This window comes from Penaeus monodon, chromosome 37 (assembly GCF_015228065.2).
Source record: "Penaeus monodon isolate SGIC_2016 chromosome 37, NSTDA_Pmon_1, whole genome shotgun sequence".
Taxonomy (NCBI): domain Eukaryota; kingdom Metazoa; phylum Arthropoda; class Malacostraca; order Decapoda; family Penaeidae; genus Penaeus; species Penaeus monodon.
In genome coordinates, this window is record NC_051422.1 from 5563565 (window position 1) to 5579213 (window position 15649).

At 41.3% G+C, this 15649-nt stretch overlaps 2 protein-coding genes across 2 annotated transcripts in view; one reads left to right on the forward strand and one right to left on the reverse strand.

Moving 5' to 3' along the window:
- Positions 1–1167: 1167 nt before the first annotated feature.
- On the forward strand, positions 1168–4200 carry LOC119596295 (RNA-binding motif protein, X-linked 2-like). Its single transcript, XM_037945463.1, has 5 exons — positions 1168–1327; positions 1926–2094; positions 2338–2457; positions 2779–2947; positions 3324–4200. Exons 1-5 carry the CDS (start codon positions 1314–1316, stop codon positions 3941–3943), a joined length of 1092 nt encoding a protein of 363 aa, XP_037801391.1. The 5' UTR covers positions 1168–1313; the 3' UTR covers positions 3944–4200.
- Positions 4201–4627: 427 nt separating this feature from the next.
- Positions 4628–15649, reverse strand: part of LOC119596178 (cadherin-89D-like) — a 15468-nt gene continuing 4446 nt past the window's right edge. The window contains exons 8-23 of the mRNA XM_037945356.1: positions 15113–15202; positions 14557–14703; positions 14145–14255; positions 12541–13965; positions 12107–12304; positions 11555–11846; positions 10950–11125; positions 10561–10671; positions 10166–10279; positions 9810–9898; positions 9380–9463; positions 9032–9206; positions 8592–8683; positions 8037–8352; positions 7467–7753; positions 4628–7282 (exon numbers count right to left, since the gene is read on the reverse strand). Coding sequence (XP_037801284.1) covers positions 7063–7282; positions 7467–7753; positions 8037–8352; positions 8592–8683; positions 9032–9206; positions 9380–9463; positions 9810–9898; positions 10166–10279; positions 10561–10671; positions 10950–11125; positions 11555–11846; positions 12107–12304; positions 12541–13965; positions 14145–14255; positions 14557–14703; positions 15113–15202 — 3927 coding nt within the window. The 3' untranslated portion in view covers positions 4628–7062. The remainder of the gene's footprint in view (positions 7283–7466; positions 7754–8036; positions 8353–8591; positions 8684–9031; positions 9207–9379; positions 9464–9809; positions 9899–10165; positions 10280–10560; positions 10672–10949; positions 11126–11554; positions 11847–12106; positions 12305–12540; positions 13966–14144; positions 14256–14556; positions 14704–15112; positions 15203–15649) is intronic.

The following is a 15649-nucleotide window of genomic DNA, read 5'->3' on the forward strand; positions in this document are numbered from 1 at the left end:
AAGTTTTAAAACACATTTACATAACCCGGAAAGTATTCGCTAACGATGACTTTCATGCCCAGAAATATTTCAGGAGTTTTCAAGGAATTTATATAAATATATACTTTTTCTCGCCATTTTTTAGTTCATATTATCAACGGAACACAATCGAAAACGCATCGATTTCGAGCTAAAATAGTTTAGTTGTCTTTACATTGCGTTCTTGATTACAGTCAAATTTTGATTTTGATAAATTTATTCTAAAAGTATCTCATTGTTCATATATTACATAAATAAGTAAAAAAATAATTATCTTATATGAGAAATATCAAGTCAAACAGCTTCCTCTTCCATTGTTGATATACTCAACAAATTTAACCCATTAGCACACCAAATATCACATATATACACACACAAACCTTAAAGTAATAATAATAATAATAATAATAATAATAATGATAATAATAATAATAATGATAATAATAATAATAATAATAATAATAATAATATAAATAAATAAATAAATAAATAAATAAATTAATTAATAGATCAATGAGTAAATGGATAAATAAACAAATAAAAAAAATAATATCTATTAAATCGGACTTAAACAAAGCAAAATACAAGAAATGATAACCAGAGAAAGCCTTAAAAACGCAAACATTAGACAAAAAAAAAAAAAAAACATAAATTAAAGAAAAAAATAACTAAACAAATCAATCACATTTACTAAATAAGACTTACTAAACAAAGGAGAAAATACAAGAAATAATAATGATAATAATAATAATAATAATAATAATAATAATAATGATAATAATAATAATAATAATAATAATGATAATAATAATAATAATAATAATAATAATAATATAATATAATAATAATAATAATATAATATATAAATAATAATAATAATAATAATAATAATAATATATAATAAATTAATAATAATAATAATAATAATAATAATAATAATAATAATAATATAATAATAATAATAATAATAATAATAATATATAATATATAATAATAATAATAATAATAATATAATAATAATATAATAATAATAATAATAATAATAATAATAATAATAATAATAATAATAATAATAATAATAATAATAATAATAATAATAATAATAATAATAATAATAATAAAGATAAATCCGGCCACGATCCCCGAGGTTCTGTAGTGTAAGCGACCACATCAAACGCCGTGAGAGTTGGCTTCGAAAACGTTTATTTCTGGTCGTTTTTACCAAGGAAATTACGACTTTAGGCTGATTTTTGGAGGTTTTATGGGGCGAGGGAGATTCCGAGGAGCAAATCGCGATGAATCCCTTGACGTAAGTGGTTTGATGAGAGGTTTGGGAAGGACTGGTGGGATGTGAGAAGATGAGGAAGGATAAGATATTGTATTTCGAGTATTTTTATTATACTTTGGGTTTTATGATGATTATGTGCGTGGTTTTGGGTATTACGTTATGTTCAGAAGGATTTTTGAAATTGTTAAGTTTGTATCTCTTTCTGGTTGAGGTTTGGGTCATTGTTTTTAGAGGAAGCCTATTCATTATTCTTCCAGCAAATATAAGCTAAACAGAAACAATTAGAATAGAACAAAGTAGTAAACTATGGTTTGCACAAGCTTGGTGTACCTCTGGTTATTTTGTTTTCTAGTTAGGGCTTAGTCATTGATTGATTTTTGCCAACGGATAGATCATTAATAGCCCCTTGTTTTGCGGCAACGTCATTCATATCGACAAGTGAACAAATAGTAGTTACTGTTGCTTACTGAATCCCATCTTAGTGATAAACTTTGAATATCAGCAGCAGAAAATCTAGATATAATAAGTGATAGCTAGATTAATTAAAAAATATGTTTATAGAAATATGGACTCATGAAATAATTAATAAGATGTTAACATCTTTTCTCTTGCATTTAAGGAATGTGAAGAACATCCAGAAATTGAGCCAGCGTGAGCTAGAGCTGGGTGTTAACATCAAGCAGTCGTGGCATCAGCAGTACCGAGACAGCGCTTGGGTTTTCCTTGGAGGGCTTAACTATGAACTCACCGAGGGAGATATAATCTGTGTCTTCTCTCAGTATGGAGAGGTGAGGTCTTTGTTTTTTCCTTCATTTATTGTATAAGGAGATGGAGGAGAGAAAAAAAAATACAGGTATTTTTTGAGATTTGAATATATGTCATAATAGTTTATTATATATTATGAATCTAATAATTTTCTCAAAATTTTTGCTGAGTCACTCCACACCTTAAAGATACAGTTGGCCAGTCATCTTTATTTTTATTAGTAGGCCTACTGGGTGTTACATTTATACATTGTTGTTGCTTTTCAGATTGTGAGTATTAATCTGGTGCGAGACAAAAAGACAGGAAAGAGTAAGGGCTTTGCATTTTTGTGTTACGAAGATCAACGCTCAACCATTCTGGCTGTTGACAACCTAAATGGCATAAAGGTAAGTCTGTGGAATGGTAAAATATATAGATATTTATATGGTTTGAGGTTGTACTTTGAAGCTAGTGACATACCAAGGTAACAAGGGGGATGTTGGGATGCTGCAACCTCTAGGGTTATTTCAGTGTTGTTCTCTTCCCATATTTGGCAAATATGTCTTGAAATATACCCACTTCCCTACCAAATTAAAGGCCTGTATCCCCCTTCCCATACAAAACCCATCATTGTCATTACATTTACCTACAGTCAAGTTCTTTCAAGAGGGGGGGGGGAGATCAAATAAATTTCTCTCTCACACTTCTTTTCCTTATTGCAACTTCAGCTAGTCGGCCGCATCATCAGGGTCGACCACGTGGAGGAATACAAGGTGCCCAAGATGAGGGAGGACATGTCCGAGGAGCAGCAGTCGTTGCTGATGGAAGGCTGTGCCCCGAAGCTCATTCCTGTGGAAGAGCAGGAGAAAGAAGAGGAACTGTTGGTGATACCTCCAGGTGAGTGGCTTTTGTTAGGTAGGAATGGTGAGGTTTTATGATTGAGAGTGAAGTGAATGGGGATGGTGATTGGAGGTTTTGTAAATGTTCCAAGTGGATCCTATGTTTAGAATTAATTGTTGATGCTGTTGGTAGATTGAATTTTTTTATGACTTTTTATCTTTCTGTCTTTTTTTTTTTCTTTTTCTTTTTTCTTTTTTACTGTGAGGGAAAGTGACTAATTTTTGTGTGTGTCGTTTATTCTCCTACATTCTTAATCATTACTAATATGTTATTGTTGGGTTTTTGTAATTGCTGAAAAGTCTGTGGAAATTATATCAACATAATTTTAAATTCTTGCTAATTACCTTTTGGCCTTCAATTTTTTATTAAACAGAAAAAATCAAGAAAGAAAAAACAGATAGGAAGGTCAAGAAGGAGAAGAAGAAGAAAGACAAGAAAAAGAAAAAGAAAAAGAGGAGATCATCTTCATCCTCATCATCGTCTTCAGAATCAAACAGTTCATCATCCTCAGATAGCGACAGTGACGATGACAGCTACAGGAAAAAGAGAAAGAAGAAGAAAAAGAAGAGAAGCAGAGATGAATCAGAATCAGGGAGCGACAGTGGAGACTCGGAAAGAGAGAGGAAGAAGAACAGGGCAAGGAGGGAGGAATATGGCAATGGGACCTTTAAAGTGAAGGAGGAGAAGAGGGACCCAGGCTATGAAAAGTACGAACATGTGAGACCCGATAGCGATAGGGACAGGTACCGTGAGAGAGACAGAGGCCAGGAGAGATATAGAGACATGAAAGATGGCAGGGACAACCGAGACAGAGAATATAACAGACACAGAATGGAGAGGGATGATAGGGAGAGAAGGGAGAGGGATCACAGGCAGGATGGGAGGGGTGGCTACAGGCAGGGGGAGGACTGGGGAAGAGGGGGCAGTAGGGATGGTAGGTATGGCAGCCACAACAGAAGTCCAGACAGAGATAGATATAGAGGTAGAAGATAGTTAAAAGATTTTTTTATATTGTTTCTTTTTTATAAAGACATGTATTTTCAATTGTGAAACATCATTTTCTAATGTTTAGATTTTCATTATTTAGATGTGTTTTTAGCATTGGTTACAGACAGCCATGCTGCAGATGCAAGTGATGTATTAACTTGAATTAATATATGTTGCTTGTTTCTATTCGTTTTTAAGATTTTGTTTTTGTTTTTAACTAAATTGTGTCAATGTCAAGATGTATGAAATAAACATATTCTTGATCTTTTCTTTCATTTTACATGTAATGGCTTATTCATAAGAGAAGTGTTGAAGATCTGGCATAGTTATCCTAGAGGCTTGACTGCAAACTGAAGCATAAAAAAAAGAAAAAATATATACGTTTCTTACATGTGTGGTAGGTAAAGTTTAGCCATGAAATTTGAAAATAATGGCTGATGAACAGTAGGATAAGTGAAAGTATTTTGTGAATGTGAATACAGTGATTGTGAACAATGTTACTATGTCACTTTTAACAGAAGATTGGAAACTTGGTACATTAGTATTGTATATGCCTGATAAGAAAACAAACAAATACAGTGACTACTAGAACTTCTTGCTATTAGTAAGACCAAGTATTATTACATTGAATAATCCTGTAAATGGCATATGTTTACAGTAATGAGGATTTTCAAATGAAACTCATTTGTATTCAAATATTTATATTAAAAGTATGTACAGGTACAAAATCGTTGTATATGAGCTTACAAAAGTATCCTTAGTACATGTTTAACAAGGGAAGGCTGACTGCTAAACTTCCACAATATCCTCGTTGTTTTATTCTTTGTCTGAGATACACAAATACAGGCAATGTATAGAACATGTCATCCTCCATTCTATTAAAACTTAAAGGAAAATGAAAGAGAAAAGAATAAAGGAAGGAGAAAGATAGAAAAAAAACATGAAATCGTAAACTTGTGACAAATGAAAAGGTATATCAAAATGAACAAGTTCATAAAGATGGAAGTTTATTTGACATTTAGATTTATATCTTCATCAGGATTCCATGACTTTCTTATGCAGTTATAAATCAAAGCATGTAAACTATATATCTTATTGTTTCTCATCTTATACCTTTTCTATATGAAATATTAAATTACAGTGAGACTGATATACCAAAACATTATTACTGCCTGCAAAATTTTCCATTGCATACAATAATAGTGTTGAAGAAGAATATGAAGACTTTACAGAAGACTCATCTCTTTGCAGAGTCTTATTGGAAAAATAATACAGTAATATAAGGAATATTCTTTGGTCACATTAGTTGTATGTGTTACTCCCTATGGAACATAACAAACAGTACAAAAATACTATGGTTTGACAGGAGCATTCATATATCATGAGTTCACCAGTAAGAGTATCAAAAGATGATTCAAACAAAGCATTTGTTTTATACCATCAACCTGTGGAACTTAACATACATATATATATTTATATCTTCAGTTGCCTGTTTAAACATTTCACAGAGCTCTAACTACAAAATACTGTACATTATAACAATGGTATTTCCATCTTTTAAGGAAAGGCCTTGGGTACGCACAGGCAAAACACAGCCATACATAGTATTTATGTATGTAACATGCACACACACAATTCACTTCAGTGCATTAGAGCAAATTTTCACCTCTATATTTAGGCATTTAGAGGGTGATTAGAAACATAATAATCCCAGCTGACCCCTAACCCAAGATGCAAGCACCCAATCAAGCACAAATAATACATACACAGCCATGGAACACTATAGATTCAAGTATGCATGTTATGTGTGATTATCTATGCCTCTACACAGTTCATGGCACACTTGGCATTTCAAAATATCTATAAAGCATAACATTCACCATGATAACCTATACTGTCCCAGTATGCAGTTAGAATAAACCACAGATTAGTTTATGAAATAAGAAAATTATACAAATGCTTTACAAAAGACAACTCACTTGTTTTTAGAAGAATATATCCATAGCTAATTTGTGACCTATTGAGTTCTCTTTTTTCAGTCAAGAAGACAGAAAATCTTTACATAAAGTAAAGAATAAAGAATAAAAAAAAGTTAAACTGATAGCCTCTTTTGTATCACTAAAGCTATCCCATATTTCCTCTCTGTTGTATCAAACATACCTACTATCTACAATATACAAATATTTGGCCAAGTATAGAGGAAGAAAGCTTGAGTATAACACCACCATCCAGTTATAAATGAGAAAAGAAGTCTATGGTCAAATCAATTATGATCACCATCGCTACTTCTCAACATGCTGATACTTTCAAGTAAAGAATGTATCTTTCTTGGCATAAACTTGTGTTGTGCTGACTTTACATTGATGTTAGATTTGCAATTAAATGGTAATAGTGGCATTCTTATTTCCATGGCTGGTATTTAGAAATTACAAAATATTCTTTATTCATGAAGCAGACATAAAAAATGAGTTTTACATATTAATAGCAACTTATTTATACAACTCCACATTTACTTTATTGTTTGTTGTATATATGCTGCTGACCATTATGATGTGAAAGATTTTAACAACTGGTCAATACACATTATTATATAAAATAGTAATGCATTTACAAACACAGGAGGCTTTCAAAACAGAACACAATTCACAATGTTATATCATAATGTATGTGATCTTATGTAACCAGTTTAAACAACCTTTTACATGTAATAACTGAACTGACTACAGTCTATTGGATCTTCACAGTATCACTGGGATCAAGATATTGAAGTGGAAAAAACATATACACACACAAGAGAAAACCTGTCATTGAATGGAATACAGTAACTAAGTGTACAACATTTTTTCTTTAATTCAAAACACTGTCCATTATCTTTTTATTTCTCGACAAATATGAATGTTTCCAATTTTAATCTGAGCAATATGCCTTATCATAGTATCCATCTACCATATATGTACAGTATATATTAGCATCAACAATTAATAAAAAATCATACTCATCTAGAAATTTGGTGTCAGTGATAATTACGAAAATATTTCCCCCCAAACTCTGAACATCACCCCAGTCACAAAACCTTTCCGTTGCTACTAAACAGCCCTTCTTCACAAACGCCAACGTCGAAAACATCAGAGCTCTGTAACATCACTCGGGTGGAGATCAGAGTTCCTCCCTCCTGCATGATCCGAGCCCCTGTCCCTCTTGAGGTGCGTGCGGGGGATGGTGTGGGTGTGAGCCCGGCAGTGCGAGGGGCGTTCCAGGCTGTCGGGGGAGTGGGCTCTGCCGGGGTTCTCTAGCGTGCAGTCGACGGTCGGTAATGTTCGTGGGTTGTTTGGGTTTGGTCTCTGTCTGTCAGATGAAAGGAAAGGTGTATTGATTAAAAGTATATTGAATTATGTCTATTGTTTTAAAGACTATGGGAATTTACAAATGCAACCTAGGTGAAGGGAGCTTTGAGATTTCACAACGGATGAACAAATGAAGAAAAATCTGTTTTCCCCACCTCATCCCCAGAGAAAAAGACGAACATTACCTATCCTCCATGCAGCAAGGTTGAGGCCTGGGGATGGTGACCAGGGGAGGCGCGTGGTCCCTCTCATCGAAGTCCGAACTCGAGGGCTCTTCCCCCAGCGCTCTTCGACCCGCCCTCGAGGAGCTCCTGCTCTTGTGGCTCGGCCCGCTACCTCTGCCGTCTGCTCCCTGCTGGGTGCCTCGGCGGCGCTTCCGTGAGGGGGCGTGGCGGAGGCACACCGGGCCACTACCTTCGTCCTCGTCGGTGTGGGAAGACACTCTCTCGCCGCTGCTACAAGGGTGCAACAGCTGGAAAACAGGAATGGACAATTATACCATTATTATTGCCCAATACTCATTCCTTGGATATTATTTGCTATATCATTTGGAACCATGCCATATCAGATAGCTTACATGTATCTAATCACAACTATTTGGTTATAACCTCTCTTTTCCTACTTCTAACTCATTGATCAACTAATATTTCCAATTATCATAGTGACCAACAACAGACTTTCACAAAAAGTTAATTAATATAAAAGAGCAACAATAAAATCAAGCGGAACACCAAACCCACCCCACCAGCCCTCACCTCTCGATCTGCCTGGAAGCTGTGGGCGCAGGAGCGACGTCTGGGCGGCGGGCGTGGGTAGTGGCTGGGGTCCTGAGGGAAGTGGGTAGTGACGGCAGGGTCAACCGGGTAGCTAGCCGGGTCAGGCGGATAGTGGACGAGGTCATGAGGATAGTGAGGATGGTCGTGGGGTAACTCCTGGGCCTCTGTGGACTCCGAGCTGCTGTGGTCGCTCATGTGGGTGTAGGGGGCGGCGAAGGGGCCGGGGTAGGCCAGGGGCATCACGGGTATCCCTGCTGCGGTCATCATGGGCGGCATCGGCATGGGCTTGCGGCGGCTGCAGGAAGGGATAACGATTTGAAGCGGATGGTTTAGAAGGGTGTCCGTAGGATGTGTTTGTAGGATGTGTTTGTGTGTGTGTGTGTGTGTGTGTGTGTGTGTGTGTGTGTGTGTGTGTGTGTGTGTGTGTGTGTGTGTGTATGTGCGTGCGCAAGAGAAAAAAGTATATTGTTAACTGTCAGTCAATGTAAATAACGACCCAGTCATTATGGCGCGTTGCAAATATCCTTTATTTACCTCTTTCTTTGCTTGTAACAGAGACACACAATCGTCGTAACAGTGACGAGGAACACCACCACGGCGCCAATCAGTATCGCCAACTCTGCAGTCTAGAGAGAGAAAAGAATGAAATGACAAACAATATTTAAGACATGTGAACCTTAAAACTATATAGATTGTAAAGCATAATGTTAAAAATTCATTTCCATCTCATATATAAACAGAATTTTAAAATATCAACCGAGAAAATAAAAATAACAAAAGATGACAAAACTACAATTACAAAGTATACATGTATACACACCAATCAGTTACAATATATATTATATGGATATACAAAAAACAGTTACAACGTATATATGTATATACACTAAACAATTACAATGTATATATGTATATACACTAGAACCAAAGAAAAAATTTAACGTATATGCATATACACAAAATCCAGATCTCACCTGTAACACATGTCCCTGGCGAGAAGGTAGAGGCACCCTCATGCCCCTGAAATGGACGCCACCGGGAAGGAGGGACTTCAGCTCACTCTTCCTCACCCTCAGCGCCTGGCGGAGGTGGCTGGCGTCGACCACAGACTGAGTGGTCGGGTCAACTGCATAAACGTACATGTCTGTCCTGTGGGTAAGAGTTTATGTGGGAGGTAAGTATGTTGTAAATATATTGAGAATTGGTTTTGTTTCGTACACGCATACATGCACGCACGCACGCACGCGCACACACACACACACACACACACACAATTCTCTCTCTCTCTCTGTCAAATAAATAACCAAAAATACTATACTAACGCCGTAGTAAGCGCCGCGTCACCGTCAACATGGGGCGCTATTCTCTGCACGCGAACATCCAGTCCAGACACGTTGGTTAGCATCCTGGGGAAATGAATAATGAATATTTGTCAAGTAAAAAAGAACAGTGAAAGGTATAAACATATATTCTCAATCCCGCAATTTTGTCATCCGCGATACTCGGGAGTCTTAGAAGTTACTCAATTCTGAATTCGAGTAAGTCTTAAGAATGTTGCGATCGTAAAGTCTAAGAATATTTTGATCGTAAGTTTAAGAATATTTTGATCGTAAGTCTACGAATATTGTGATCGTAAATCTACGAAAATTGTGATCGTAAATCTAAGAATATCGTGATCGTAAGGCTTAAGAATTCTGTGATTTACGTAACAAGAACGTCGTGCTCTCAGATGGCGTGTCATCCAGCACTTACCCTTGGATGTGGTAGAGATGGGGTTCTACTTCTCGTGGTTTTGCTGCCACCTCCAGCACCAGGTGACCTCCTGCTCCCAAAACGTGCACCTGGAGGAAGTGGGATAAAAGGATGCTTGTATTATTAGGAAGAATATCATGTGGCTAAAATGGGTATACTATTAGATTGGTTATTTGTAAACAGAACCAAAATGTGGGGGAGTCTTTTGAATACGTAAATATTCTCTCATTACAGTCGTTTGTCAGTTTGAGAAAAACGAACTGTGCAATTATAAAAAAAAATAAAAATAAAAATAAAAATCACCAAAGGAATGGTTGGCATCGCATGAACAAAATCCAGATTCGAAATCCACTTACGAAAACGTTCGCGATGGCCGACCGAGCTGACGGAGCGCCACCCTGATCGCTTACACGGACGTCGAAGCCAAACATCTTGCCGGATTCGTCCTCCAAGGAACCGATTACTACCACCTGTGAGTAGATTTCTAATAAGTACTGGGATTATACACTAAACTACCTTCCTTTATGATATACTATATGGTTTGGAATGTATAAGTATACATAAGTGTTTCCTCATATTTACTGTGGGCACATTATATCGCGTGCAATACTTATCAATCAATAAAAAAATTACACACAAAACATCTTTCATAAAACACTACATAATCAAATATAAATTCACACACAATACACCCTCTATTTTATCACAAATACACCATAACTTCCTAAGTGTGCGATCGCCTGTAACTAACCTGGCCTGACACGGGGTCGACGGCGAACCTGGTGCTGGCGTCCTGTGCCCCTTCGCCGGGTAGAATCTCGTAGCGCAGTTCCCCGTTGATGCCCTGGTCTGGGTCGCTGGCCTGTGGGAACCGCATTTGAGGGGGGTGTACTAATGTGGGATAATGAGCTAAAGAAGAAAAAGAAGAAGAAGAAGAAGAAGAAGAAGAAGAAGAAGAAAGAGAGAAGCTTTTCGTTTGAGAATGTGTATGGGTAAGGTACATTTTGGAAGAAAAATAACTTTATGCCCTCTTTGAAAATAAGCATTGTTTAAATACATTAGGTACGAAAGGCGCAACAATAACCACGCGCACACACACACACACACATACACACACACACACACACACACATCAATTACCATGATCCTAGTGACGAAGTGCCCGTACGCAGCCGTGGTAGGGACAGCCGCCACGACGGGCCGCCCCTGGGGAAGGATGCTGGGGCTGTTGTCGTTCTGGTCCCCCACCTCCACCGCCACCCACACCTCGTCCATCCCGAGGTCTGGGTCGCGACCGCCGCCCACCAACAGGCTCGCTGGGAGAGAAGGGAAAGGGTGTTAAAGTGTGACTTAAAGTGTGACTAAAAATGTGATCTATCGGATGAGCTGATGACTTAATCTGTCCGTCTATCTGTCTGACTGCCTATATAAATGTGCAAGTTAGCGTGTGGGTGTCAGGGCGTCAGCCTGTCAGCGTGAGTGTGCGTGTGTGTATGTGTGTGTATTGTGTGTGTGTGTGTGTGTGTGTGTGTGTGTGTGTGTGTGTGTGTGTGTGTGTGTGTGTGTGTGTGTGTGTGTGTGTGTGTGTGTGTGTGTGAGTGTGAGTGAGTGAGTAAGTGAGTAAGTGAGTGAGTGAGTGAGTGAGTGGGTGAGTGAGTGTATTTAATTCCATATTAGAATACAACACCAGGAGTATCATCACCCAACCCTCACCAGAACACCGTGCCCCTCTTCCATCCACTCACTCTGTGCGCGCAAAGGCTGCGTCCCGTCGGCAGGCTCCCCCAAGGGCGGTGCTGACCTCTGCCTTCTCACGGGCTTCCTGTAAGTCCCCAAGGAGACCACCTCGGCCGGGACGCCTAACCCACCTTCGTCGTCGTGAGGGAGTGTCTCCAAGGCAACGACGACGGGGACTTCGGTGTCAGCTGCAGGAGAAGTCAGATCGCTCTCCGCCGTGTCCCCGAAACGCCTCGTGCTTTGTGACTGCTCGTTCAGGTACTCTAGAGCGCGGCCTCGTTCCGGCTGGGCTGCTCGCACCTGTGTGTGGAATATTAGTTTTCTTTAATGAACGCGGACGTGGGAGACTGAACTGCTTTAATATATTAAAATAGGGATTGTTGTATAAGGTATAAGTTTAAAAACATATATGGAATAAAGCATCCATTACGTCAAAGCTTATCACCAAATTTCGAGAAACTGAGCCTGAAAAAAATTGCAATCTACACTTCATAATCAACTCGTAATAACCAATAAAAATACGTGGGAGGGACACAACACTGATAAACATGCCTCCTTACCTTGAACCGATAGCTACTCTTGGTCTCCCGATCGAGGCTGGCGATGAGGTAGACTTCGCCCGAGTACGAGTCGACCGCCACCGTGCCCGCCATGCCCGGGTCGACCAGCTGGTAGTGCAGCTGCTGCCCGGAGAACGCCTCGCTCACGTTCAGATCCAGAAGTCGCAGGGGGGTGTCGTTGTTCTCCATCACGCGGACCTGGCGAGAGGAAGGTCGAGTAGATCAATTAGTTGGTGAGGTAATGTTGGTGAAGGAAGCATTCATTTGTAGGATGTATTTCATTTGTGTTGTGGTTAGTAGGGAAATGGTTTTACTGAATTAAGTGGTTGATATAATAAATATCTCTGCATAATGATGCAGTTCTGATTTTTATTCATCGCTCTGAGTGATGTCAATTACTACATCACAGCCTCTGTAAAAAAAGCCTGCCTCACCTCGTACTCCTCCCGGTCGAAGAGCCGCGTGGTGAGCTCCTCCTCCTCGTCGACGACCGTGACGACCAGCAGGGCGGAGGCAGAGAGAGGCGGGGTGCCCAGGTCCTGCGCCACCACCGTCAGGTTGTGGGTCGGGGCGCGCTCGTAGTCCAGCGCGCCCACGGTGTACACGCTGCCGTTGTTCGAGTCGATGGAGAACTTGTCCTCGCCGCCCTCCAGCTTGTACAGGATGAGGCCGTTCCCCGACGTGCCGGAGTCGGAGTCGTTCGCGAACAGCCTGGCCACCACGGTGCCGCGGGGGGCGTGCTCCGAGAGGGCGGCCGTGTACACCGGCGTGAAGGTGGCGTTGCCCGACTCCAGCTGGCCGTCGCTGCTCGCCTCCCCGGAGTAGATCGCGTCCTTGTAGTCGTAGAAGACGGGGCGGTGGTCGTTGACGTCGATGATGTCGATGTGGACGAGGACGGACGAGGAGAGCTGCGGCGTGCCCATGTCCGTGGCCACGACGGAGAACTCGTACACCTCGCGCTCCTCGCGGTTCACGGTGCCCGTGGCCAGGATGGTGCCCGAGGTCTCCACGACCCTGAAGGGGAACACCTGGTCCTCGCTCGAGTTCTTGTAGAAGATGATCTGGTAGTGCACCTTGGCGTTGTTGCCGAAATCCTGGTCGAAGGCTACCACCTTGCCCACCTCCCCCACCAGGTACTCGCCCTCTACCACCTCGAAGTTGTAGACGGGGCGCTCGAACCGCGGCGCGTGGTCGTTCACGTCGAACACCGCGACGGAGACGGTCGTGTGCGACGCCAGGCCGCCGCCGTCCGTCGCCGAGATGTTCAGGAGGTAGAAGTGGTCGGGCTCCAGGGGCCCCGCCACCACCACCACGCCCGTCTTGCTCTCGATGGAGAAGGTCGACGCCTCCTCCAGAATGGGCGTCGTGTTCTCTCCGCTGGCGAAGCTGAAGGAGGTCTGCGCGTCGATCTTGTAGCGGACGTCGGCGTACAGCTTCGCGTCGTCATCGGTGGCCGTGACCTCCGTCACGCGGCTGCCGATGGGCAGGGACTCGGGGATCTTGACGAGGGAGCGCTCGAGGTCCGCCAGGTACTCGAGGTTGGACGTGTCGGGGAGCTTCCTCGAGGAGTTCTCGTCCGGGTCGTCCTCCCGCGCCGAGAAGAGCGGCTCGCGCTGCACGAACCGCGGCGGGTTGTCGTTCACGTCCTCGATGTTGATGGTGAGGTTGGCCCTCGACGTGAGGTTGCCGTCGTCGCGCGCCTCCACGCGCAGCACGTACGAGTCGACCTTCTCGCGGTCCAGGTCGTCGCCGACGAAGGTGACCTGGCCGCTCGAGGAATCGACGTCGAACAGGTGAGCCGCGTCGCCGAACAGCTGGAGGAAGTACGTGGCGCCGGGGTACTGGTCCTTGTCGCTCACCTGCAGGAAGGGCGCCCCAGTTATATATCGTAACATTTATCCTAATGCTATCAACAGTTTCCAATCACAAATATTTTCTTCTGATTAACATACACAAACCCTACCATCAAATATCACCAGAAATCAAATTCGATATGCATATATGACACAATCCAAACGAGCCCCAGAGTTATAACCACCTGTATGGCAGGAAGAACTCTTATGGTGGTGCCCGGTAAGGCGTTTTCCCTGATGGTGCCCTCGTACGCCACCGCATTCAGCTGGGGCGGGTTGTCGTTCAGATCCTCAACCTGGAAGTCAGGAAACCGTAAAGAAACAGAAAAAAACAAAAAAAAATACACGTACTATTATCGTGTTTTTTCTATCTGAACCATATTCAAAACAGTACTTCCCACCCACGTTATATATATCTCCAAATCATATCTCCTTCATCTTACCGGAAAACTTCCCCTTAACACACTCATTAGTCTCCATACTCTCCCTCTCTTTCTCCAAAATTAGAGTAAAAATAAATAAGTAAACAAGATAAAAGACAAATAAATAAATAAAGATAAAAAACGCCTATCTAAAGCGCAAACCAGTCACGCTCACCTGCACGTTTACATAATAAATATCCGAGGTCCTTCCGCTGACGATGACCAGCGTGTGGTTGGGGGAGGTCTCGTAGTCCAAGGGCGCCACGGTGTACAGGGAGGCGTCCTGGCCGAGGGCGAAGTACTTCCTGGCTTCTGGACTCACCTGCAGACAAGATAACATGAGTCGATGTAATGAAGGTGATTAGAGAGCCAAGGAAGGGATGTTAAGTATTTTTCGGGTGGATTTGTATTTTTCTTTCTTATTTTACAGGAAAGTAAATTATCATGCTTATCTATATTCATGTCTGTCTGTCCCTCTCTCTTTCTCTATCCTTCTCTCTATCTCTGTCCCTCCCTCTCCCTCCCTCCCTCCCTCTCTCTCTCTCTCTCTCTCTCTCTCTCTCTCTCTCTCTCTCTCTCTCTCTCTCTCTCTCTGTCAGTCAACCAATGAATGAATCCTTCCATCAGTCAATCTAGCAACCTGCTTCCCCACCCACCCATCTACCTGTCCCCTTACCCAATCTCTGCCCAAAGACCATTTCCGAAAAAAACATTAAATAGTTCAAACTCACCAACTCGAACTGCGGGTCCGAGGCGATCCTTGCGCCGACGTCCCGCAAGGCTGTCTCCAAGTCTCCCACGAGGCCGCCTGCCACGTTCTCCTGCCAAGAGAGGATTGGGTGGAGGGAACGTAGTCTTTATATCTTTATTCCAGGTAGTGATTAAAAAATATATATTCTTATCTCGAGTGTGATTTTTATTGCTGTTGATATTTGATTATGGTTGGAAAAGTGATTATTATTATCGTTGGTTGTAATAGTATCATAATTATTGAAGAGACAAAGATCTAGAAAGGGAAAAGGGTGAAAAGGGGAGAGGGGAGGAAGAGGGAGAAGGAGAAGGAGAAGGAGAAGGAGAAGGAGAAGGAGAAGGGGGAGGAGATGGAGGAGAAAAAGGAGACGAAGAAGAATGTGAAGGATTCATGGACAAATCCACATGTTCTCCTCTCCTTTCCTTCGACATTTTACTCACACTCCGAAGAAATGTATAAAAAAAAAAAAAAAAAATAAAAATAAATAACTAACTAACACAAACAAATAAAATACCGC